Source organism: Oreochromis aureus, linkage group 12 (assembly GCF_013358895.1).
Source record: "Oreochromis aureus strain Israel breed Guangdong linkage group 12, ZZ_aureus, whole genome shotgun sequence".
NCBI classification, from domain to species: domain Eukaryota; kingdom Metazoa; phylum Chordata; class Actinopteri; order Cichliformes; family Cichlidae; genus Oreochromis; species Oreochromis aureus.
This window is the reverse complement of record NC_052953.1, coordinates 27,834,936-27,860,170: the sequence shown is the minus strand read 5'-3', so window position 1 is coordinate 27,860,170 and position 25,235 is coordinate 27,834,936. Positions and strand designations below refer to the sequence as shown.

General features: G+C 40.2%; 2 protein-coding genes and 1 long non-coding RNA gene across 11 annotated transcripts in view; 1 reads left to right on the top strand and 2 right to left on the bottom strand.

Moving 5' to 3' along the window:
• The window catches only part of adgrd1 (adhesion G protein-coupled receptor D1), a 34,499-nt gene extending 21,123 nt beyond the window's left edge, over nt 1-13,376 (bottom strand). The window contains exons 1-14 of one of the 6 annotated variants that reach the window (XM_039621051.1): nt 12,911-13,376; nt 12,757-12,793; nt 12,312-12,404; nt 11,727-11,825; nt 11,221-11,343; nt 10,941-11,117; nt 8,648-8,908; nt 7,192-7,259; nt 5,732-5,872; nt 5,559-5,609; nt 4,877-5,003; nt 4,463-4,570; nt 2,285-2,360; nt 529-670 (exon numbers count right to left, since the gene is read on the bottom strand). In XM_039621051.1, coding sequence (XP_039476985.1) covers nt 529-670; nt 2,285-2,360; nt 4,463-4,570; nt 4,877-5,003; nt 5,559-5,609; nt 5,732-5,872; nt 7,192-7,259; nt 8,648-8,908; nt 10,941-11,117; nt 11,221-11,343; nt 11,727-11,825; nt 12,312-12,404; nt 12,757-12,793; nt 12,911-12,964 — 1,557 coding nt within the window. In that variant the 5' untranslated portion in view covers nt 12,965-13,376. Of the gene's footprint in view, nt 1-528; nt 671-2,284; nt 2,361-4,462; nt 4,571-4,876; nt 5,004-5,558; nt 5,610-5,731; nt 5,873-7,191; nt 7,260-8,647; nt 8,909-10,940; nt 11,118-11,220; nt 11,344-11,726; nt 11,826-12,287; nt 12,405-12,756; nt 12,794-12,910 lie in introns of all 6 variants that reach the window. The other 5 variants (XM_039621052.1, XM_039621053.1, XM_039621054.1 and 2 more) reach the window with 5 other exon arrangements.
• A 1,166-nt stretch (nt 13,377-14,542) lies between these two features.
• Nucleotides 14,543-22,060, top strand: stx2b (syntaxin 2b). Of its 2 annotated transcripts, XM_031743118.2 has the most exons (11): nt 14,543-14,864; nt 14,962-15,036; nt 15,135-15,234; nt 15,815-15,889; nt 15,968-16,041; nt 16,643-16,751; nt 18,027-18,100; nt 18,253-18,390; nt 18,926-19,036; nt 19,187-19,295; nt 19,465-22,060. In XM_031743118.2, exons 1-10 carry the CDS (start codon nt 14,835-14,837, stop codon nt 19,280-19,282), a joined length of 882 nt encoding a protein of 293 aa, XP_031598978.1. In that variant the 5' UTR covers nt 14,543-14,834; the 3' UTR covers nt 19,283-19,295; nt 19,465-22,060. The 2 variants fall into 2 exon arrangements, with proteins under 2 accessions (XP_031598978.1, XP_031598986.1); XM_031743126.2 differs by lacking the exon at nt 19,187-19,295.
• Nucleotides 15,568-23,821, bottom strand: LOC120442959. Of its 3 annotated transcripts, none has more exons than XR_005615012.1 (4): nt 23,729-23,821; nt 23,222-23,312; nt 22,820-22,867; nt 15,568-15,718 (listed from the first exon to the last, which is right to left on the bottom strand). It is a non-coding gene; the product is annotated as an uncharacterized LOC120442959 (long non-coding RNA). The 3 variants fall into 3 exon arrangements; XR_005615011.1 differs by lacking the exon at nt 23,729-23,821 and adding an exon at nt 23,425-23,605; XR_005615013.1 differs by lacking the exons at nt 22,820-22,867; nt 23,729-23,821 and adding an exon at nt 23,425-23,605.
• Between the last annotated feature and the right edge of the window lie 1,414 nt (nt 23,822-25,235).

Below are 25,235 nucleotides of genomic sequence, written 5' to 3'. Positions count from 1 at the left end.
AATAGACATTGGTCAATTAATTTCCAGTTTTGACTGAATTTCCCATGGAAAGCTGGCACTGTCCCTGCCATAAAGTACCAAAGAAAAATATGTTGTTCATAAAATAAAGTTATTGTTTCTTTTAAAGTGCCCTAAGCTTGCAGTTCAAATGCCCATAATCAGCTCGCTTTCTAGAAGCCAAATGCTCCGCAAGGGAAAAGCTAGGCAGCCTAATGAAAACCAAACCAGGCTTCGCTCTTTGTGCTGGTAAATGCCCAGCTGCGCAAACCTCAGTCAGTCAGTGATGGACAGTCATCATCTTACATAAGCACATACCAAAAATAGAGCCGATAGTTTTCATGTGACGAGATCAGACCGCTACCGTAACCATAGGCAGACCTCTCCCCTCTGATAACATCCCACACCCAACAATTGTGCCAAGCAGAAACTCTCTTAGTTTTCCCAGTATTACTCACCAAGATGGAAAAAAAGACTGATAAATAAATGAGTCAGAGAGGAAGAAATGGGACACGCAAATTACAGTCTTACCAAAACATGGGTGAGCACAATCTTTATGAGTGGCGCTCCAGAAAGGTTGACCGACAGGGCTGGCAGAGGCTCCACTTTCAAAGAAATCAGACAGCTTGCTACATGGATTTTGTGATCCTTGTAATCAGCTGCTTCATTAATCCTAAGAGATAAAAAGGGGAGAACAGGCTTAGATAATCTAAGAAAGAAACTGAAGCAGAAATCCAGACAAACATACAAAAGAAAGAGACGGAAAGAAATGGCAGACATACAGTGGGGGAGATTTATTTGATCCCCTGCAGATCCCAACTCTTTGTAAGTTTGCTCACTTACAAAGAAATGAAACATCTCCAATTTTATAGTAGCTTCAATTTAATGGAGAAAGACAGAATAACAACCAAAAATATAGAAAAAAAAGACATTGCATCATTGAGTGAAAAAAGTATTTGATCCAGAGGCGAAACATGACTTAGCACTTGTTGGAGAAACTCTTGTTGGCAAGCACAGCAGTAAGATGCTTCTTGTAGGTGGTCACCAGGCTTGCACACATCTCAGGAGGGATTTTGTTACACTCCTCTCTACAGAAACTTTCTAAATCCTTTAGGTTTCTTGGCTGTCGTTTGCCAACTTGAAGCTTCAGCTCCTCTACAAATTTTCTATAGGACTGAAGTCTGAAGACTGTCTAGGCAGCTGACCTTTACATGCTTCTTCTTTAGCTACTCCTTTGAGTATCTAGTTAGCAGTATGTTTTGAGTCATTGTTATGCAGGAAGACCGATCCATGACCCATCCTCAGTGTTCTGGCTGATTTTACATTACATGGCCTCATCCATTACCTAATGTTTCCTCCTCCGTGCTTGACTGTCTGTTTAAGCACTGATCCTGGCTGGGTTGTAGGGGATCAAATACTTATTTCGGGAAATGACATGCAAATCAATTTATAACCTTTATATAATGTGTTTTTGTTTTCTGGATATTTGGTAATATTTCCTGTCTCTTCATTAAAAGAGGATTGCATAAAAATGAGAGACTGTTCATTTCTTGGTAAGTGAGCAAACTTACAAATTCAGCAGGGGATCAAAGTTGATATTTGGTTAAAAGGAGAAGTACTCCAGATCTCTTGTTTCACAATAGCATCTATAACCACTGTTATCTGCAACTGGCATTCCCACATACGTGTTAAACACAGGACCAGAGCAGTGACATTTAGATGAGACTTTAACCATCTGTCTGTTTAATGAATCACACTTAGTGCCAGAATTATTCCATGACAAGTTTTTCGAGATGATCATGTGACCCCAATTTGACATTGCGGTCACACGAACATCGTCTCCCTCTTACGATACAAAGGGAGGCCTAGCAGCCTCCAAATGTACTGGCGTAAACATTTCTGACTTAATTTAGATGGATGCAAAAGTGGGGAACAACAAGATGCTTAATCACTGTTATGTCAAATTGGGTTAAAAGCTGGAACAAGCTGATCCAGTGTTGGAACAGTAAGTGAAAGAGCTAATAGCAGGGTGTATCAGTCAGTGGGAGCTGAGTGGTGTGATGAGAGATAGGAGAGAAAAAAACAGATAAGTCCTTGGCCTGGGGCATCAGCTGTTCTGCAATTCAGGAAGCAGGGGCGCCTTTGGTGCCAGCTTACCCATTTCCCACACAGGACGTACAAAGACAGCGTCCCTGACTTGGCGCTTTTGTTCTTGTTGCTGTTTATTATTAGTTAGACCTTTCAAGATTTTACTTTTCACGTTTGGTGGCATGCTGTGTCATCTTACCTGGTCTTCACAGGGCTGATCTCTTTGTAGTAGCTGTGCATGTTGTGGTAAAAGAGGCCAACAATGGTGGTTTGAGCTGAGGAGAAGAAGACAACACGCGCAGACTGAATATGAAAAAAATGAGCCGAGGGCCGGGAATGTAAAGCAGTGCTGCTAAAACACTCACAAAGAAGGCAAGTTAATTAACATTGGCTCGCTACCGTGTGGTGGCACCGGCGGGCTAATGGGACAGTCCTATACTCGCACAGGGGTGAAAAGCAAGACTGCCACAAACCCATGTGGATGCTGGAAAGCTTGTGAAATGTCTAAATGACTTCACCAGGAGAGCTGGGGGTCTGCTCCCCCACCCCTGGCTTGACCTATCATTCAGCTCGGTCCCACCTTAATACTTTAAGATAAACAATGAAATTGGAGGAAATGCTTAATGGCCCTGTTCCTCCTTTCAAAGGCCTTTCACTTGGGAACTGCTCTAGAGCAACAAAAGCAGATGTCAAACAATATGGATACGCAACAGAAGACTGTTAATAAATATGTAATACATGCAGTGTTGGGGAATACATGTACCGGCGTTACGTATTTAAAATACAAAATATGAGTAACTGTATTCCGTTACAGTTACTGCTTAAATAGGTGATAATTGGAATACAGCTACGTTGTTGAAATCAGTGAATTACACGGTGGTCTTTTCCTGTTTCAAATGTTAGGCTATCCCCTCTCTATCTCCTCTCTAATTTTGGTAATTTCACGCCGGTGGAAACCCAAACAAAACGCAATAAGAGGCTCTGACCAGAAAGCTGACTGTGCAATGCAAACTGTTTGTCAGCAACCAAGCTGCTCTCAGCGTCAAAAGACTCCAACCTAAGGAAACATCTGGGAGTAAGTTCTTTTTAAAAAACTAACGTTAGCCTACTGCAACTGCCTTGTTTTAGTTGTAGTAGCTACCTGGGTTATGTGCCACTTCAGTATCTTCGATGTACTATTGCTGTGTGATATATTACTATTACTGAAAGCTGCATTACAACCCGCTAGCTGCAAATAATCATGTGCAGTTTTGAAAGCAGACAAAAAGAAAACATATTACTGATACAGAAATAGTTTTCTATGTGAGATCACTGCAAAAAGTGCAGCCTTACCTAAAGTCCACCCAACTGTTACTCATTTTATATTAAGATTTAAGAATCTAGCTGGTATTGCTTTCAGAACTGCATGTGATCATTTGCAGCTAGCAGGTTGTTAATGCTATCCATCAAGTCTACAGTCTGCGCTCTATGAACTCAGCTAACACTAGCTAACAATGTTAGCTTGGTGGCAAGTAGCCTTCAGTAATAGAGTAATAGTAATAAATCACAAAACAATAGTACATTTATGTACTATGTATTATGTATATTTCAGCAGAATGCCTCCCAGTGAGCCTCAGCACAGACTGGGCCAGCATGCTTGTACAACTCTCCTACAGAAGAGAGAGAGAGAACAAGAAAAAACAAAATGCAAAATATGCAGCATTTTCTGTTCTTAATTAGAATATAAAATCTGCCCTTGGAGCACTTTGGGCAGCCAGGTATTCAGAGTTAATTTGGTCCTGGCTCTAATGTGTCAAGCAATAACATGTATTCCACTTCTGATAATAGCCCTTTAACGAATTATTAAGAGCTCGTTCCGTATGGCAACTCAGTGCATGCGAGAGCCAGGTGGAGCCAAGGGAATCTGACCTGAACACAAAGTCAAACAAACAGAGTTTTAATGCCCACTGTAATTACTGCTCTCCCTTGCTCCACTACGTGGATCCATTCCTTTTAACGGTGGAGGAAAGTGGAGAAAAAGTGCGCTCTCTCTCATTCTTTCTGTTCTGAATAAAAGGGTAACTGCCAACATTAAAGTCATAGCTGGATTTCTACAGTACACCATAAAGCCACACAAAAGCTCTCATGGCACTCCTGTCCTTAACTGTATGCCATGTTAGTAGTCCTAAATCTTACGATAATAAATTACCGTTCGGTAACAAGAGTCTCCCAGCTGGACAATTTTCTCTTGGCAGAATCAGTGCACGGCTAATGTGAGGTATTCAAACTCAAACCCAGCTACTAGTTTGTCTACGCAAAGAATCCTCCGAAAGTTCCTCCTTGCACGTCGATGAGCACCTGTCAGCGAACACGGAGAGGCTGTAATGCTAGTACTTACACTCCATTGCGAACGCCTCTCCAGGCACAGAGATGTAGCTCTTGCCTTCTGTGGGGAAGCGGTAATGTGACAGCTCAAAATTCTGTGGGAGTTTCATCAGAGAGTAATCTGCGGAGGTCAAAGGTTAAGAAAAGGGAGAACTGTTGAGAAAAACAAAGTGACAAGCAAGTAACAAGATCGATTTGCTTTGTCGGGGGGGAATCACAAACATCAAACGACCCCTTGGGAGAGAGACAGTAATAAAATATGAGGAAAAAAACCCAGGAGAGGAAAAGTGGAGAAGCTTAACTTGTGCTTATCTGAACAACAGTTGGCTGACGTGATTACAAAACTAATGATGTCAACTTGAGGCTTGGAGTCCGCAAAAGCTACAAACAATGACTTACTTTATGGAGAACCTGACACTTTACTGACCTGCAACAAAAGATGTTCCATCCAGGGAGATGAGAGAGTTCGGGCTGTCCTCCAGGTTAGTCACTACATGTTCCATCACTCTGTCCACTGTCTTGACCAGACCGTTGACCACAGGGGTGGACTGCTGCTAGAGAACAATGACCCAACGTGAAAAAGTTGACAACTGATTCACTCTTTCTGATTTTCGGCATCTAGCATTGACTCATGTTGACCTATTAAAATGGTCTCACGTTTTTCTTTCGAGCTTTCGCAGATGTCTTATACAAACATAAAACACCAGGTTATTTGTCACGGAGAGTACTGCTCAGAGTATAAAAACAGGTGATAGTGTCACCGTCTAGAGTTACACTGTAAACCTGACAAAAACTTGATAATTCGGTTGGCTCAAACTCACTCTACACTGTATCTACTGTCCAAGTTTGATGTGAACATCTGTTTCAGCTTGCTCTTACAAAAACAAGCAAGGTTGTTCTGAACACCCAGTGTACTGAAACCGCTCTCTTGTGTTTGTGATTTGGCCATAACGATTGCACAGTGGAGGAAGCAGAGATCTTTATAGTCAGTTACGCAGTTTTAAACATCCAGATATCCTCGGTGTGTTACATTAACCTAATCGCCACATTGCATACGTTACATTGCGTCATGTTTGGACACTGCACAACTACAGAGTGAACCCATTTACCTCTGTCAGTCCAGGAAAAGACAGCATTTCTTCCACACTTTTGAGCAAACCCTGGGTGGAAGAAAATGGACATCACAGAACTGTTGCATCATAGGCGCATGGGTGGGCATTGTATCTGTGTGTATGAATTGGTTTTGCAACAGCAACATGTGTTTTGGACTGCGCGCCGAGACCTGCGTGAGGTTGTTCGCAGTATTACGAGAAATGGTTCCATTGGGCAGCGTCTTCAGGAAACTCTGCACTGGCAAGAAGTCTGTGGGTCGGAGCTCCTCCTGGAGACTGCTGATGACAGGGGGACTCATATCAGCGGCCCTCTGGGGAGACAGCACATCAGGCATCAAATGAAGTTTACTGCCAGGAACAGCGAGTTCCAGCATACACAGGATGTTTAGTGACTGATAGCTTGAATTTAGACGAGAGTTTTGGCATTGGTCTTTTTCAGATTAGTGCCCAACAAGGAGTGCGCTGTAGTGTGCACTGTTGACTGGCTCTGCCTACTATCTTCTATTTCTTTATTAGTTTCCTGCAAACAAAGCCTTTCGATAAAAAGATTGCTTCTATTTACATGTGTTATCTATTTGCTTTTTTGCATTTGTCTTTAAAAGGAAACAATGCCTCAACAGGAAATAAACTCTTAGTGTGGATTCAACCAAAAGTCCTTCATTGTTACTTCTTTATCGACTTTCATATGTGTTTTAGCTTAAAGACGCTCTGGTAATAGTCCCAATGATGTTGAGGTACAGAGATGTGGTGTCATCACCCACACATTGTAAGAGTACTATATTTTTAACATCCAATAAGTTATTCCTAATCTATACCAAAACTGACAAATTACCGTCGTACAGTATTTGTCAATCTTTTCTTTTCAGCCATTCTGTCGTAGATTTGCTGGCGTGCTTGTAATCCTGTTGCACGATCCATTTTGGGTAAAGCTTCTGTCGGACAGATAGCCTCACATATGACTCTAGAACACTTTGGTATACAGAGAAGTTCATGGTCGACTAAAAAATTGCGAGGCACTCCGGTCCTTTGGCTGCAAAACAAGCACAAATCATCACCCCTCCAACACTGTGCTTGCCAGTTGGTATGAGGTGTTTGCGCTGATATGCTTTGGTTTTTCGCCGAACATCTCGCTGGGCGTGTTGCCCAAACAACTCCGCTTTTATCTTATCTATCTAAAGGACACTGTTCCAGAAGGCTTATGATTACTTCAGATGCAGCTTTGCAAACCAAAGATAAGCCACCATGATTTTTTTTTAAGAGAAGAGGCTTTTCTTCTGGCAGTCCTTCCAAAAAAGACATACAGCATTTTGCTAATTGTACTATCATGAACTTTAACATTTAGCATGCTAACTGAAGCCCATGGAGTTATAGCTCTTGGAGTTTCAAACTGTGAGTAATGTGTCTTAGCTAACAAATGTAGTTTGCTAACAAGGAGCTAAGATTACCTTCTGTACAGCTAACAAGACACTGAGTGCTCAGTCATTCTCTGTTACAAAAATAATCTAATATGTTTAATGATATAAAACCAATTTTTTAGGGCCTCAGTTCTCACTTGTGTTCTGTGGCAAGACCCTCCTCTACTGTCCCCTCTACTGGGCTTTATTGTTCAAAGACACCCTGAGACACTTACGGCCATCGGCGTAGTTGAGATCACTTCCTTGGAGATTCTAGGTGTTGTTTTAGAAACCATGTCCCAAGCTAGAAAAGACAATACAAAGGGTTAAAACAGGACAGGGAATAGCTTAGCATCACTCCTGTCTTTAGTCATGGTTTAGTCTAACCTTGCCTTTTTGCGACTTTTTTTAGGTCCTTTGTTGAGTGCAGCTGGGTCAGGCTGCAGTAGTGTGGCTGGATTTTATCACCTTCAAGCTTACAGTGTGAGTGTAATGCCCGGTCATGAGAGGAGGTATTTTACAGCCTCCGCAAAAGTGGGATACTCCACCACATAATACTCTGCCACTAATTTCTGTACCGGGCTCAGACACATTTTATATCTTTGCTGTCATTTAATGAAAACAGCTCTAAGCAGCTACCAGAAAAACACCATATATGGATGTACATTAGACATGTTAGTCAGCTCTTCTTCGGTTCAATACAGCATTTTATATGCATGTTCTGGAGAGGTAAAAATATTTCTCTGTAACCACAACAGTCAGGCTCTTCTTGTCAGGTAATAAAGAAATCAAGACTCTCTGGCTTTATCGTGACCACATAAATAATTCTCAGTAGCAGTCTTTATATGTCAACACAAGAGGAGTTCAACTTTACTGATCGGTAAAACCAAACCAAAAATGCTCTAACCTCTCAGCTAAAAAGCTACATTTCATTACGCTTAGAATATTTTTCAGATTAAAAGGAAATTTTCTAATATCTTATATTAGAAAATATAACCATAACTATATATTGCAATATAGTTATTATTAATCTCTTGCTCTTTTCCACAGAAAGTCTATCCTGTCTTCCTCCCCTCACCCCAGCTGGTTCTGCTGGAGGTTTCTTCCCGTTAAAAGGGAGGTTTTCCTTCCCAGTGTTGCCAAAGCTCATTGTTGTGGTTTTCTCTGTTTTAATATTGTTTTTAAGTTTTTACCTTACAATATAAAGCGCCACAAAACAGAATGTTAATTTTTTTCTACATTCTCATAAATGCCATTTTGTGTCCTTTTATGGCACTCTACTGAACAACAGAGGTAAAGAGAACAAAAACAGACAAGATTCTGGGTGTTTTGTCCTAGCTTGTTGTAACTTGTCACATTATATTAAAATGATTTGCCCCCTGCAACTCAACTCAGGTCTTTGCACTCTTACAAATACTTAGAAGGAAAAACTGTAAGCCATGGCACTTGAAGGTCATGAAAATGGTTTCTGCAAGAAGAGCCATATGACAGTGAGGCAGGTTTTATTTGCATGGTTTGATGTCCTTCTGTTAAGCATGAATTCTGTGGATGGAATGTAGCATGGATAAGGACGGAAATTGCTTTTTAACCCATGATTTCCTCAGAGCAAAGTCAAAAGAGAGGAAGCATTTTCATAAATACGGCATCTCCAAGAATGTCAGGAGGTTTTTTCTAATAGTAGACAGGTCCTACCTATAGTTGCATTGTAGTAGAGTGAGATGTTCTCAGGTGAAAGGGCCTTTTCCCAGATGACGAATTCATCAAAGGCTCCTGTTACATAGTGACTATATCTCTTATTGTTGGCAGTTCCAATGACGAGGTCAGGGTAGGGGTCTCCATAGGTTTCCTCTGAGATGCTTCCATTTTTGTTCTCAGCTGTTAGGGTCGCATTGATGTAGACCTTCAGGCCATCTTTCTTAGTCCATGTAAAGAGGATGTGCGTCCAGTATGGCCCTAATAAGGTAAACATAAAATGAAAGAAACGCTCAATTGTTGAAGAATTGAATGCACCCCTCCCTGAGTCTGATTCTGCCGGAGCTTCCTTCCTGTTTAAAGGAAGTTTTTTCTTTCCCATTGTTGCCAAGTGCTTGCTCACAGGGGGTTACCTGATTGTTGGGATTTCTTTATAATATTTTAGGTATTGTAGCTTTTCATGTGTGAATAAGTGTGAATAAGTTTAGCAGGAAGTGTGGTGTTGCAAATGTTCTCAGTCATTGGTCGCCTTTTTAAAGCGACTGATATTGCAGACACCATGTTTCATGCTTGGGTTAACCCAGAAAGTAAATGATGACGTGTACTCAATACACAGTAGCTTTTATCAAATAAAACTCACACTGATATTTGCTGGTTCTAGCTTTTTAAATTTAATATTTGTTTTTTAAATTGTGTCTTTTTTGCCCGTCTCCCTCCCCTCATCCCAAACCGGTCACGGCAGATAGCTGTCCCTCCCTGAGCCTGGTTCTGCTCGAGCTTTCTTCCTGTTAAAAGGGAGTTTTTCATTCCCGCTGTCACCAAGTGCTTTGCAAATTTGGACTCCGATGGATGCATCGGAGGGCAGCCATGGATCAGCCCACAAGCCTTCCAGTTTGTAGGTGACCTGTCCTACTACCTGAGCCTATATAAACAATATTGGCTTGAACTGAACAGAATTTTTGTGTGTCTTAAGCACTAGTTCCTAGCCGCGCCAACAGCTATGTGAGGCTGAACAGAGATACATGGCTTTTGTGAGATAGCCTATTAAGGTCAGAATGATGCTAAGTTAGTTTAGCAAGAATAGTTAGAATAGCAAGAACACTACACAATTTTACATTTTGACCAGCTGATGGCGCCGTCTTAAGCAAAGAACCAAAACTCAACTAACATTAAGCGCCTTGAGGCGACTCTTGTTATGATTTGGCACTTTATAAATAAAACAGAACTGAATTGAATTAACTTTGTCAACTAAAATGCTTGATTTTTCCATTAATTGATCCAGCTTAATCTTTTGACTGATAGAGTAATTTATAACTCCTTCAGTTCCAGATGCTAGATTTTATGGTTTGCACAAACCAAAAACTCCAGCCAATATTTACAATGAATTGTGCATCACAAGAACAGAGAAATTAATGAACAGTAGAGAAGTCCCAAAAGACAATGCCTTCTCCGTCACACATGCCAGACAGCCAAAACCACCAAAACACATGTCATTTGTGGTTACAATATAAGCAGTACTGGATGCACCAAAGACCAAGCTCAGCTTTCAAGTCTCTCATTCACTTCTATATGTACATTTTTATATTGTTAACTTTCGCCTTACAATCACACGCTGGGTCACACAGGCCCTCGAGTCTTACTCATTCACCCACAAAAACCTTTTCTCACAAATCAGAAGAAAGAGATGTGACATATTTTGACATTATGTCCCCAAGGCTCAACATGTCATTGTATGAGAACCAGATGACGTTTGGATCTTTATAACCGAACACTAGCATCAAAATTGAGTTACGACCAAGACCTTGAGTAACTGCAGGAAAAACAAGGATGACACAAGTCATTTGAGAAGAGAATAGCGATCGGTAAAAGTTTCACGTAATGTTGAATCTCATATGGTTTATTCCATTTTGTCAACTGTTTACAGTATCAGCCCATCTCATGAAAAAAAAAAGAAAAGAAAGTAATTTCATTTTCAGAAATGAATTCAAAATATTGGTCACACTCTGACTTTTATTGTGTTTCATATCTCTTCTAACTTGACATCAAAACTAAACACCGAACATTATTTTGCACGTTGTCTGCCATCTCCAACAAATTGTATGTTTAGTGCTACGGCAAAAGATTGAGAAATATACCACCGCCTTTGCCAAATCAACTGTCCGTAGTTACATCTGGTCTCAGTTAACCAAGTGATGAATGCAATTATATAACCATTAGTTTATGGTGTGTTCAAGACCAAAATAGATTCCTTGTGGGAAATGTAACTATGTGAAAGGAAATGTATTCAGAGTACCTGGAACGTCGATGTTGGCCCGCCATCTGTGCTTGTTGCTACGAGTGTAAAACTCCACATATCCTCCTAAAGGGTTTGTGTAGACTGAGAAGCCATTGGAGATAACTTTTCCTCCAGAAGCGACAGCAAAGCGGGAGGCTGACTCGTGGTTTTTCCAAAAAAAGGAGAAGGTAATGCCTAGGGGATGATGAAAACCCAGCAGCCGTCAGTACAGGAACAGAACGGTTTTACAAGCTAAACGATAACTTGTTCAATTATAGACTAAGTACAGTGCACTCACCCTCAGGACCACATAAATTAGGGTCACTAATGCACGTGTTCTGGTAGTTACCAAAGTGAAGAAAGGTGCCACCGTTATCTCCATTCAGAAAGATGCCCTTGTTGACCATTCCTTCAACAATGTCTGGGACAAAGCACAATTTAGAGGAAAATTTTCTTTTAAAAACAGGAAGGTGTTGTAACCCTTTTATGTGACTTTATAGTCATGTAACCACATGTTGTTTTGCATCTGATAAACATAAAGATTTTGCAGCTTTCCTTGCATCTCATCTCAGAAGCCAGTCAATAAGTCTCCTACTTGACTTCAGGTTTAATTAATGTTAAAGAACGATCCCTTATCATCAACATACCAAGAAGTCCTCATTTCAGTCTGCAAGAACCGAAGACTGAACGGGGAGAAAAGTGTGGAGGGCTCAGCACAACCGTGTGGCAATACAGAGGGAACAACAGAGGGCAGTGGGTGATGCACAAATGATTTCAGTGAGAGGAAAAGTGATGGATCCTCACCTAGTGTTGCAGAAATGTTAGTGTAGGCAGAGTCATTGGTATACACATAGGAAGAATTATGGGAAGAAGGGAGCACAGTGTGGTTGTGGATTCTGATAGCTGGACAAAGACAACAGAGACAAAAAAAGTGATTCACACTAATACGGACAAAAAAAACAGAAGACAGAACAGTGAAAGGAAAGCGATGGGAGGGACGTGATGCACAGGTATGAGACAGAGTGATGGTGACCAGCGTGCGCGGTGGCAGCGGTCAGAGAAACTCAGTGTGACTTCACACATCATGCCCAAGTCTATACCCGATCCCTCTTTAACTTTAATCTTTCACTGAATGATCAATTTATAACACTGCTACAAATGATATTTAATTAAAAATTAGGCAAATGTCATCTCCAAATATAGATTTTTGTACATGATGTACTGCAGCGTTCTTAAATCCTAGATTTTTTAAATTGTAATTTCACTCATAAATCTGGCATTAAAATTAAAATCACGATGGCTTTGGCTGGAAGATGAGTGGTAAAAACACATTTAAATGGAACAGGTGTTTTCATATTCACATACTTATGTTGCTTCCGTTAATATAACCTGATCTGTTTCCATTGTGATCCCACAGTTCATGGATTCCTTCCACTGCATCCAGCGGCCAGTAATGCGAGGCTGTGTCCAACACCTCCAGGCCTGGATGGACAAGTCAAGCATAGACAGGCATCCAGAAAGGGCTTTTCATCCAATCAAGCACTGCCTCATTAATCAGAATTTACATTCCAAGAACCACATTTTGGGTTTGGGGTGGATTAAAAAAACAGTGATGATAATAATGATGCAAACAACTGGAAAAAGTTGTTTATGCAGCAGACTATTTTGATTAAGCAGAAGAAGTAAACAAAGCAATAACATCCTCTGGCATGGAAATTAGCAGATGGTAAAACAGGATCTCACAAATTATTTCTTTTTTTTTTTTATCCAATAATTATTTTAATCTAGCAACTGAAAACACAGGAAAATTGTCAGTCCAGAAATTTCTTACTACCTGGATGCTTCTGAGCTTGCGCCACTTGAGCATAAACCTGTTAAGAAATGAACAGGTTTATTATCACTTATAAAGTCTGCAGTGCACAGTTCGTTCTGCTATATGGGAGGAATTGCTAGTCATTTTCCGCATGATGTGTTTTTCTTAAGTTTACCTTAATAAAGGAGACAAAAGCTGTAAAAATGCGAATCCGCAAACAAAATGCCATAGTCTCTGCAAAATATAACACCAATTCTCCGAAACAACTTAATTCCACGGATGAAGATGAATCCAATAAGCGCCGCTCATTGTTCCAATAGAAAAAAGATAAAACTTCGGATCAGTCCATTTGTCCAAGGTTAGAAATACCCAAAGAAAAATAAATAGAAGCACTGACTCAATAAAGCATTCAATTTAGAGTTGTGGCGTGAGGCCGAAAAACTTCAGAAGTTGTCTTTTCATGATAAAAAACTGAAGCCCAACTCCAGAAAATTGTAATCCTTAATATTTATCCGAAAATTTAAAAAGCAGTTTTCTTAGAATTTCTCTGCCTGCATCTGGGAGCCTCAAGGAGTACAGGAGCTCCGCTGAGCTGTGCTGGGCTGCTGCTGGACTGAACGTGGGAACTGCAAAATGTGATGTCATTCTTTTTGGATCTTCTAAGGAGGGGCGTTAAAGTTTGTGCGTAAAAGGCGTTACTTGTGCGTAATTGGAGATTGCACGAGGAGTGAGATCAGGGTGTGCACCGTGTGATCCACAGATGCACATCTGAGTTTGTATTCAAAATATTTGTAAATAGCATACGATTTTAAAGACGTTTCGAGCAAGCTTCTTCCGACAACTGGTGGAGAGTCGTCTAGCAGTTGTCTAGCTGCTTTCTTTTCAAGCTCTGAAGACTGCAATAACCTGGATGACTAAGTAGCTACACAAGCAGCATGCAAAACCTTTCTAGGAATAATAGGAATACGCTGAGTGCTCCTTCCTTTTTAACAGTGTGTAAATCTGCGAAGTTGCACAGATATGCCTAGATATGTGGGAAAGGAGCGGAAACCTTTTTTAAAAACAAATTGAGTTACAGTTAAACAACACACACACACACACACACACACACACACACACACTAAAGAATGAAAGTTCTGTAAATAAGATCAGTATTAAATAAGAACTTAGAGCACTCCAAGTGGAAACATAAAACAAGACATATGTTGTTGTCAGATGAGAAGTGGGCCCTTGTTTGACTTTTGGCTCGGTAATTTCAGTTTGTGAAATGCTTAATGAGAGTTGGGCATTTAGAGTTTGGATGATATCCACATATGGGGAAGTCATCAGGAGTCCCGTCGAAGGCTCCAAAAGTCAATTTACGCGGGTAAACAGCGCCACTGTGTGGCCAGGTGAATAATAGCTTAGCGGCCATCCAGCAGCGCTCATATATTATTTATAGAAACCTTCTCATGTAACCACAAACTGTTGTTGCTGTCTAAAAAAATAATTAATTAAATAAAGAAATCGAATTGAAATAAAAAATATCGCTTTATAACAAACTCACAAATGCCACAAAAGATTAAAGTCTGACATTGTTACCTCAAATAGTTTCAGATTTGTGTAATAGTTCTACAAAGTTCAGCCCTTTAGAAATATGATTGCAGTCATTTAGTTTATTTATCATAAAGTTCAAATTTGATTAAGGGAGGACCCAATCATCCATCGACGTCATCTGAGAGAGAGAGGGAGACAGAGAGAGAGGCGTATCCCGGGGAAAGGGATATTACTGTGGATCTATTACGGATCCGATGCACTTGTTGAGCGGGGAATATCGGCAGAGTTGAAACAGGAACAACAACCTTTCTGGGTTTATTTCTGACTTGTGTCTTGGACCCAGTTTTGATAAAACAATTGCTCGACCTGTGGCACTGACTTCCTATTTCTGCGACTGTCATCTCACAACCTCGTGGGCCTGGATCTCAGAGATTAAACTAAATCTATTTTTTCAGCCACCTGGACCTGACTGCGCGGCAATGTTCCTCTCCACATGGAGATGTACAGGATGAGCCAGCCTATGGTTTACAACTAGCTGAGCGAGAGACGAGCTGACCGGTGTGATGAAGGATCGACTGGCTGAACTGACCGCTGTAAGTGTTTTTGTTTTAGCTTCAACTTCGTGGACCGTGACATGAAATATCATAGCTGCATTAAAAAAGTCACTCAAACACATTTTCATCCTCGTAGGGCGCTCCACAAACAGAAGAGGATGTTGCAGTTACAGTTAACCAAGATGGATTCATGGATAGCTTTTTCAGAAGGGTGTGTACTCCTGTGACTTCCAGGATGTGCATTAAGACTAAAAATAATAATAATTGAGGACACTGATGAGTTCTTGACTTCTTTATCGGTTGGTGTAGGTGGAAGAAGTCAGAGGACTCATCGATAAGATCTCCATACAAGTGGAAGAAGTGAGGAAGATCCACAGCATGGTCCTATCAGCACCCAACACAGATGACAGTAAGTTTGGGTCGTTTAGGATGTTAACATCCCTTAGGTTTTTTTATTGCTTTATTTTTAGAAATGCATGGATGGAAGTTGTCTTTTTGGGCACAGAGTCAACGTGCTTCAGATGTCTTCCTTCCTTAGTTGCGATGAATGGCTGGCCGACCGGAAACCTGTGAAGGAAATAGCACTCAAATTTGTATCAAACCTGACAAACTACTGTGAGATTCAGGACCCAATCAGGGATTTAAACATGCTGTTTTACTAAAAAATAATTTCTACAAATTCCAAATGGTTTAAAATTATGACTGGAACACAAGATCCGAATCAGTGTCTTGCCTTCTTTATTGTGTGAGTGGAAAATCTGGCCACAGGATAAGTCAGTTTACTTTGCCATGGAATCAGTTAATGTAGTTCATCACAGTGTCCATGACGTGGAAATTGTCCTTTATTTTGTAACCTCTCCATTATTGCCTCGGGGTCGTTGCCGAGTGACCAGCTGAAATCAGAGCAGATCAAATATTTGGATTACCTGGATGACGACTTTTCTTCTAAACAAACTCAAATCTAACACGTTTCCTGTTTGTGTGCGAAGGAACAAAGGATCAGCTGGCTGCACTGACCAATGATATCAAAGGGAATGCCAATGTGGTGCGAACCAAACTAAAATGTGAGTTCAGCTGTCGTCCACATTTCTTTCATGTGTTTCAAATTGTGTAACGATGTCATTTTTACTTTTTTGTCACAGCCATTGAGCTGAGCATGCCCAAAGACGATGCTGCTAACAGGGCCTCCGTAGACTTCAGGATCCAGAAAACACAGGTCAGGATCTCCTCACACACGCACACTTATCACATACCTGATCACACGAGGACCCAAGCACTACTCTCTTAGCTGTATGCAGAACTTCATACACATAAAAGCTGTTTTGTTTTTATTATAAATAAATCCAGACATTATAACTTCTGACTATCCAGCTCTCAGCTTTACTTCTATATTTTGTTGATGGTATATTTCTCTAGTTTAAGAGCAAAAACTGTATGATTAACCTTCCAACATGTACTTTGTATCTTGTACTTCTGAAGGTATTAAGTGTTAAAACTTTGCAGGGGGTGACATGATGGTCCAGTTGTTAACCCTGTTGGCTCACAGCAAGAGGGAGCTGGATTTAAATCCGGTCTGGGTACTCTGGCCTCCCACAGTCCAAAGAAATGCACTGGGTTAGATGAACTGATTCTAAAAGGGCTGCAGGTGTGAACATAAGAGTGAATGGTTTTCTCTATATGTGTTACCTCTGTGGCAGATTACTCTGCTTCTCCCGTTAAAACAGCTGGGATAGGCAACCCTGAGCTGGATAAGCAGAAGTCTGGAATGCCTGCAGCACATGATCACTTTGTGTCCCTGTGTTTTGACTTGTCCTCAGCACACTGTGCTCTCCAGGAAGTTTGTGGAGGTCATGACCCAGTACAACGAGACTCAAGTATCCTTCAGGGAAAGAAGCAAAGGAAGAATCCAGAGACAGCTGGAGATAAGTGAGTGACAAATAATTGTACTCCTGTATCTGAATAAGCCCAGGAATAATGGGCTACATTAACTACCAATGGATCACCATACAGGACTTGAATTTAATGACACTTTCAATTCTTTTGACAAACTTACAAAAGTAGTGCTAAAAAGGCGACAAAAGAAGTAAAACCCCCATCTGTGTTAGGGCAGGATCCAGGAAACAGACCACACCAGCTTCCTCTTTGCTTCTCTGGACACCAGCCTTAGTGCTGATAAACAGAGAAGAGCAACAGCATAGGGTTTCTGCAACACCCAGACACTAAATTTCCAGTGTTTTGGAAAGAAATGTACTGATTGGTTCCCGCATTAGCAACATATAATGTAGTCTCATTAACAAATATTCTATATCAAATAGAAATGATTGTTTAGGTACATTAAGATTCATATTTGTTTTAACTCCAGATTTGTAATATGCTTTCTGCTTATTCTGTTAAGTCCTCGCTGTTCAGTATCCCTGTAACAAACAGGCAGATCCATTGTATTAAGTACATGTGAGTAACAATAGTGAAAAGCAAAAAAAATAGGGTTGACTCCCAGAGCCAGTCCCTGCGGCCAGCATTAATGAGAGGCTCTAGTTCTGCAGACGGGCGAGCCTGATACTGGAGACGCCTCTCTGTGTTTGCGTTGCCCGGGATACGAGCAGAGCACTCAGCGGCCTGTGCAACAGTAGTTCACCTGTCTTTGACCAGACTCAGTTTGTGCTGTCGCAGAACACCAATAACCGACACCGTTCACAAGTAAAAGCCTTGATGTGTAGCGATGAGCTGAGCGTGTGGTGTGTTTTGCTTTGAGTGTCTCTCTGAGGAACAGCCACCGGTAAAGGTGTGCGATATACAGTAAGCACCTGCACAGCGGTCTCTCTCTCCAGGGAGAGTACTTTACAACAGGAGGCATGGTTGCAGTAAAAGAAAGCCCTCTGTTTGGAGAGATTGTTTCAGGAGCTTTGGGGGGGTTGTGTGGATTTCCTTTGTACCTTAGATAGTTCTTATGCAACCCTTTGGCATGAATCCACTGACAGCTGCAGCAGGCAGAGATGGGGCAAAAGAAATAAAATATATTCAGAGGGATTCTTCCTCCGTTCCATAATGAGATTTAACATCAAATGAAGGGATATTACTTTCATGGGTGGGAGCAAATATACATGGTCCAAAAAAGTCACTTTTGTTAGGAATGCCAAAACTTATGAATCAAATAAAACTGCCAGACAATTTTTAATTCTTTGTTTATTTGTTTAATTCTAGCTGGAAGAGTGACCACCAATGAAGAACTGGAAGACATGTTAGAAAGTGGAAATCCATCCATCTTCACCTCTGATGTACGGTTTCTCAAGCATTAATGTGCTTGCTTGGTAAAATGCCACGACTGCCATCTAGTGGCTGATGAGTAAATCTTTTTTGCAGTTGGGGCTGTGTGCCGATGGGGTGATTTTGGATGGATTTTTGAAGGTATTAAATCTTTCTCCCTCAGATCATTTCTGATTCCCAAATCACACGGCAAGCCGTGAACGAGATAGAGTCACGACACCAGGACATCATGCGCTTGGAGACGAGCATCAGAGAGCTCCATGCGATGTTCATGGACATGGCGATGCTGGTAGAAACTCAGGTAAGAGCCTCATCTGAGTGGAAACTTTCACAGGCAGATCTGTTGATTTTTCTTTTAAAACTTGTTTCTAATATTGTCTACTTGGTATATCAGAATGGAGCTCATAGCATAAATACCAGTATCAAATCAGAGGTGTGAAACATAAGGCCTGTGGGCACTAAGACTTGTCCAGCAAGGACTCTAATCTGGCCCACTGGACAGCTTTGGAAAATGTGAAGGGGTGCATAGATTTTGAACTTTTAGCTATAATTTAATAAGTTTTACAGCTTTGTCTTAACGACCCCCCCCCCCAAATTCTCATTCACTATTTATGCCAAATAGATACAAAATTAAAGGACATAAAGTTCCTGTTTTTCCTCTACTATAGAAATTACTGGGTTTTTTTGTTTGTTTTGATTTTTCATGAATTAACGAAACCTTCGTGTAGTTTCAATGGTCCAGTCTGCTTAACATCAAAGTGGCCTGTATGTGGCCCACGGTGTGAAACAGGTTTGACATCCCTGCCATAAATAAAAGCACCTGTATTCATTTACAGGGGGATATGGTTAACAACATCGAGAAAAATGTCTCTAATGCAGCTGAATACATTTGTCGCGCAAAGGAAGAGACCAAAAAAGCAGTCAGGTACCAGAAGAAATCCCGGAGGGTATGTGCTCCTTTCTGGTTCTTTCTTGATGCATTGTTACAAATATTTGTATTTTTAACAAAGGTAAATTTGATATAATATTCTGATCTAAGCAGCATTTCTTTTCATTCATGAACTTTAAATAACACCGTCATCTTCTTCACTTGCCAGAAATACATTATTCTTGCCTTTGCTCTGTTGATCCTGCTTGCTGTTATTGCACTAATTGTCGGCCTGTCTGTCGGACTAACCAAACCCCCTGCATGAGACCTCCTGTGAGGTAACAACACTTCCACATCCACAACTTCCTTTTCTTGAACCAAACATCCATCTCTTAATTTATGAATCTATATTATACATTATGTTTATCTGCTGAATGCTTCACTGGATCTGCGGTTTCTCTTATGTAGCCAGTTCCTCTGACTACTCCTTTCTCCTGTTTTTGACAGAAACTTCTCTATCTTGCCATGTGTGGAGGTTTCATACTTTTACTCATCATAATAGTCGGAGTCTTTGAGTAATGAATTTCATCGTGTGCAGTTCCACAGCAGTCAGAAGTGATGAAACTTTTACAAGCTTCATAAGAAGACTGTCAGCCTCCATCCAGCAGAGGTGCAGGACGGATGTCTTTTTTCCCCATTATTGTTATTTTTTTTAAAACAATGACTCCTGATAACACGGCAACCGACAGCTGATATTTGGAATTGATACATTTTTACGGTAAAAGAAAGTTTTATTGTTTACATCACTTCACTACATATGAAAAAAGCAGATCTGGCATATTTACATGATGGACACAAATGTTGGTGTTAATTAATACCTTTTCTTAATTAAAAGAAAAAAGAATCAAAGCTTAAACCTTAGCAGCAGATGCGTATATAGATATAGATCTGTTTGTTTCTTCTTCCCGGTACCCCTGCTATTCTTGAATGCTTTTTTAAAATTTCATTTTTGCCTGTCCAATTAGAAGCATGCATTCCTTCTCGTGGTCAGCAGAGTCCAGTGCAACAGATTTTGGTGGGGAAAATATTCCTCGGCTCCTGAACACTTTCCTTTGGAGTTAATGGCCTCAGTCGCCAGTTTCATGCCTTAATGAAAACATGGTGCTTATATTTGATGATAAAGAGACAAAATATATTTTAGCCAGCAGTACCAACACAACTCCAATCTAAAAAATAAAGTTGGGATAAAATGTAAAAATAAAAGCAGAATGTAATGATTCGCAAAAGCAAATCCTCATATTTCATTCACTATAGGACACAGAAAACATATCAAATGTTTAAACTGAAAAAATTTATGAAAGAATAAAGCATTATTTATTCTGAAATTGTTCCATAATTGGTCTTGCAAATTGGTGAGCCTCTTCTCATCTTTTCATGAAGTTGTAAAATGTTTAAGTTGAAAAATCTGATATGTTTACTGCGAATTTATAGAATTGGAGTTTTGTATGTACTGATGAGAGAATCAGTAAAAAATACTATAATCCTGGGTCAGGGATGCCTTGGATCAGTCAGGAGTGACCAGGTCGTCTTTAATCTCATAACTTGGGAAAATTCATTCAAGGTTGTGGCAGCAACTTTGCTGCACACATCAACGATACTCTGAAATTTGTTCCTATTTTTGATGAGTTTTATTGAATAAAACTGGAAAAGAGGTGGGCATACTTGTCATAACAGAAGTAGGTTGTAAGATTGTGGGATGTACCACTTCAAGGATATCTGCTATTCTACCTTCAAAACACAGCTCATCTAGCTACTGGTCAGCTCCAGTCTGTGTGTACTTTACTGTGCCAGAATAGCCTTTAGTTTCGATTGTTTGCTATATGCATATAACTAATCGGATGTGATTGGGACATTGCTCTAGGTCACAGAGTAGTGGTCCAGCAGTAGTCTGTTTTGTGTGGTTCTAAAGATTCACACCAAGGTTTATATTTTCACTGCAAAAATATATCAATTCCAAATATCAGTTCTTTCTCTCTTTTTAATTGTAAAACATCATAATTGCTATCAGCCCTGAACAAAAACGCAACAATCAACACACAGAACCAGTTACAATAGACAAGAGCGCCATCGGCCCCTGTGTTATGCTGTGCACGTCTGTGCAATACAGATTACTGATGTTCTATATTGCTGCCATTTTTCCCCCATGTTAAATAGATTTGTTTGTGCTTAAGAAACAGTTTGACATTTTGGGAAATGATTTGGGTGATTGTTGAGGGTTCGATTAAAGGATTAAGTATAACTTGCATGTTTGAAGTAATAAACATGCCACAGACACTTTTTTTTTTTACCCAGGCTACGATAGGTGCTGGCTGCTGCTTCATATTAAACACAGACATGAGAGCATATCATTCTTTTATCATAATTTAATAAAACTACAACAACTGCCCAGAGAGTGGCACACTGGTTAGCACTGTTGCCTGCAGCAGGGTTCAGGTCTACCAGCTAGCTGGGGCCTTTCTGTGTGGAGTTCACATGTTATCTCTAGGTACTCCCACAGACACACATGGGGTTTGTTTAACTGACTGTAGATGAATGACTGTCCCAGGTGTACCCTGAATTGTGTAAGCTGATGGATGTCACAGTTTTATCAAACTGCTGCTTTAGTGTCAAAACATGTGACCAGCTCACTTCTCTGTACACTGATGGCATACTTTGTGTTTACATGTTCAAGTACATGCTTTATCCTTTTTACCTGTTGTATATATATGTACTCTTATTTGTGTGATGTGAATGTTAAACTACCACAGCTCAGGAGACCTTTAGGAATTTCATGTAGTCACATACAATCCACTGTTATACTGTAAATGTGCCTTCTTGACATTTTAATATGAAACCTTAACTTATTCAAGTGCATTTGTCACAGCTACTGAGTGTGATGACTGAAATACTGCTGTGAAAAGAGTCATGCAGTAATGTGAGACTCTTGGAAGAATATTTCAAGAACACACATTTTTATTTTGATACTTTTTTGTTTTTCGCTTGATTTTTGTATTTTATACTGAAAAGACAGATATTAACTAATGCAATAAATAAAAAATCCAGAATGAAAAGTCCTGTCTTTGTTTATTTTCTTAAAAACTTCTTAGTTAAATATACAGGGGCTATCCAGATATTTAAAATAATAAAATAAAATAAAATCTCTGACTAAGACAAAATTAGGGGTATTTTGCCTGCTCTAATAACACTTCAAACATTTGGACGTTCAGTTTGTTTAAAAGAAGCGGAAAGAAACAGAGGCTGCTGTTTACTTCGGGCCTAATGAGTACTTTGCACAAAGCACTTGTCTTCTGTGTAATCAACCAAACAAGATTAGTTAGGAGAGTGGAAGTGAGTCCCTGGAGGGCAAGATCTTTTTTCCCTTTCTTCTCTTTTTCTCTCCTTTGACTTAGATCAAAGGCTCTTTCAGAGGTGCACTTTGAATGAAATATCACAGAATGTCCTTAAATATGAACTCTGGGACATTTTTTCCCCAAGTATTCATCCTACATGTCAAATCAGGGGACATTAAGAACTGTGATTTAACTTGGTTGGTTTGGATGAGTAATTTCTGTGGAAATATGTCAATGTTAAAGCATGGTGAGTGATAAAAGTGTATTTTGAGCATTGACTAATTATTTGGATTAGTGCCTTTTCAAATTTTGAATAATAGTTTACTGTTAGTCATTAGTGGGAAATCTCCCACAATCCACAGAATAGATTGAGAATTGTAAGCAGCCATCTGTCAGTTTGAAAGGGGAATTATACAAATATGAACATTTTATGAACCATAAATAAGAGATATTTAAACTTCTTAGTGACTCACCACAGCAATCGTGATGTGGTGGTCATCTTCTACCACGGGTCAGCAGTGCTAAAGAAATATATTAAACTGTCCTGTTACTGCAGTTTTCTGTCAATAAAGGTAATACTCTGTTCTTACTCTGCTGTGCTCAGTGTTACTCACCAGCAGAGTTTGATCAAAATATCGATAGTATTGATACCAGTCCTGGTATTGGTATCAGATTGATACTAGCGCGATAGGCTCGAAGTTCAAAAGTATTGGTAACAGCAATACTGGCCCTGTATTTACTTGGTATCTGTACTAAATTTGCAGTATGGCACAGCAATACTTACAGGTCTCCTCAACTGTGCTAAATGTATTACTTTACACATAAAAAAATTTCTTTTAAGTCCTTGCATTACTTACATCATAGTCCCTACTGACCTGTAACGATGAGTAGCGATTGGCTGGAATAGGTATCCTCAACTACCAGACCAACTTTTCTTGACTTCGATGAAGGTGAAGCTTGAGGGGCCTGTTGAGATCAACATTTTGTAAGAGTGGATTATAAGCAAGCCAGAATAATTCAGAGTTATAATTCAATTGAAATTCATTTAATTTCAGTGTTATTTATAGTGTTAGCTCACTCGCCACTGGATGTGATGAAAGTGCAGGGGGATTAAAGAAAACAACAGCAGTGACATTTGACCTCCGTCGTGAGCGAAAGCTGGAATTATCAGTCAAAATAGAAATCAATATGCCAAATGGAGAACAACTTAGCTTAATGCTACTAGTCAAATGCAACAGGGCTGGAACACTGGTTCATTTTCTTTCACCAGCCTCCCTTGCTAGTAGTGCAGTTAGCTTTGTGTTTGCTAATCAGCATGGAGAGAAAGTAGTGGTTGAAGTTCAAATGTCCCAGTTTTACACTGGGACCTGAAAGCAGCTCACATTTGTGGATCTGTGCGAGGTTGGCCCCGTTAGGCTACGTTCACACTGCAGGTCTTAATGCTCAATTCCGATTTTTTGATCAAATCCGATTTTTTGGTCTGCTTGTTCACACTACAAATAAAATACGACAGCAAACGCGCTCTAGTGTGAACGCTCAAAGCGGCCCGCATGCGCAAAAGAAGATATCACACACAACGCGCTCTGTTTAGACCAGGGGTCTGCAACCTTTTACACCCAAAGAGCCATTTGGACCTGGTTTCCACGCAAAAGAAACCACTGGGAGCCGCAAATACTTTTTGACATCTAAAATGAAGATAACACTGTATATATTGTTTTTTTTATCTTTATGCTTTGTGTGAACAACTAAAGTGTGTTGCTTATGAAATCCATGAAGTGCAACAGAGAAAATTAAATTATATTTATGTAATCAACACATTTTGAACTCTTAAAGAAATATAACAAAAGGAAAGACACCAACCTGAACTAAAATGATCCATGGAGCAAACAAAAACTGTTGTCAGCCGCCAACCTTATATCGCCTTTGGGCTGTTGGAGCCTTGACCTGACTCTTAAAAAATAATTGGAAAAAAGCACTATGCTGCTGAAAAATGGATATTTGCAAAATTCTGCCTAAATATGTATTTTACCTGGTTAATGCGTGCGGCGGGGCGTGGTTTGCAGCGCCGCTGCCTGCAGGGGAGGCGGACGCACCTGAGCGACACCCGCAATCACGCCTCGCTGCCTTTACGTCTGCGCTATCTGTGCTGTTGTGTTGTTGGTGGTGTATGTCGGGCTGTGAGCTGAAAAGCTACAGCCGGCTGTATGCGTACAGCAACCGTGTGTGAAAAGTGGTCAATAAAGAGATGCTCAAAAGCGTGTTCATGGAAACATCGTCGGGTCTGCCGTGATTTGTTTACAATGGGACTTCTGCTCCTGAACCTCTGCGCACAGAGTCCGCAAATCGGGCTATACTGAAGTCAGTTTACGCAGGACTGTAAGCTGTCATCTGTCAGGCGTGAACGGTGTTTGTCTTTAACATAGTTCACGGTGGAGAACAGCTGCTGACATAATGTGGATCCGAAGATCCATAATTGGCCTACCTGGGGTGAAAGTCTCGATAAATGCACGGTGTTTCAAGTGGGTACACCGGCTTCCGCGAGTGTGACTCTTATTTTGAGCGATGAAAAATAATAGAATATAATTTTATTTTTATATTTCAGTATCACAATATTCTTCCATTTTAGAACTACGAGTTAAAAAGAACTAACATAAATAAAATACACTTCAGCTAAATACTTCTAATTTATTTGCCCAAACCACGCGGAGCCGCACTATAAGGACTAAAGAGCCGCATGCGGCTCCGGAGCCGCAGGTTGCCGACCCCTGGTTTAGACCCAGAGCAAACAATATTGTTTGACTGATGGTCCTTAATATAAAGACTTCGGACTTTACGTTTCCAAATTTTTGCTTTAAATTATTTTGTTATTTACATAATAATGTAAATACA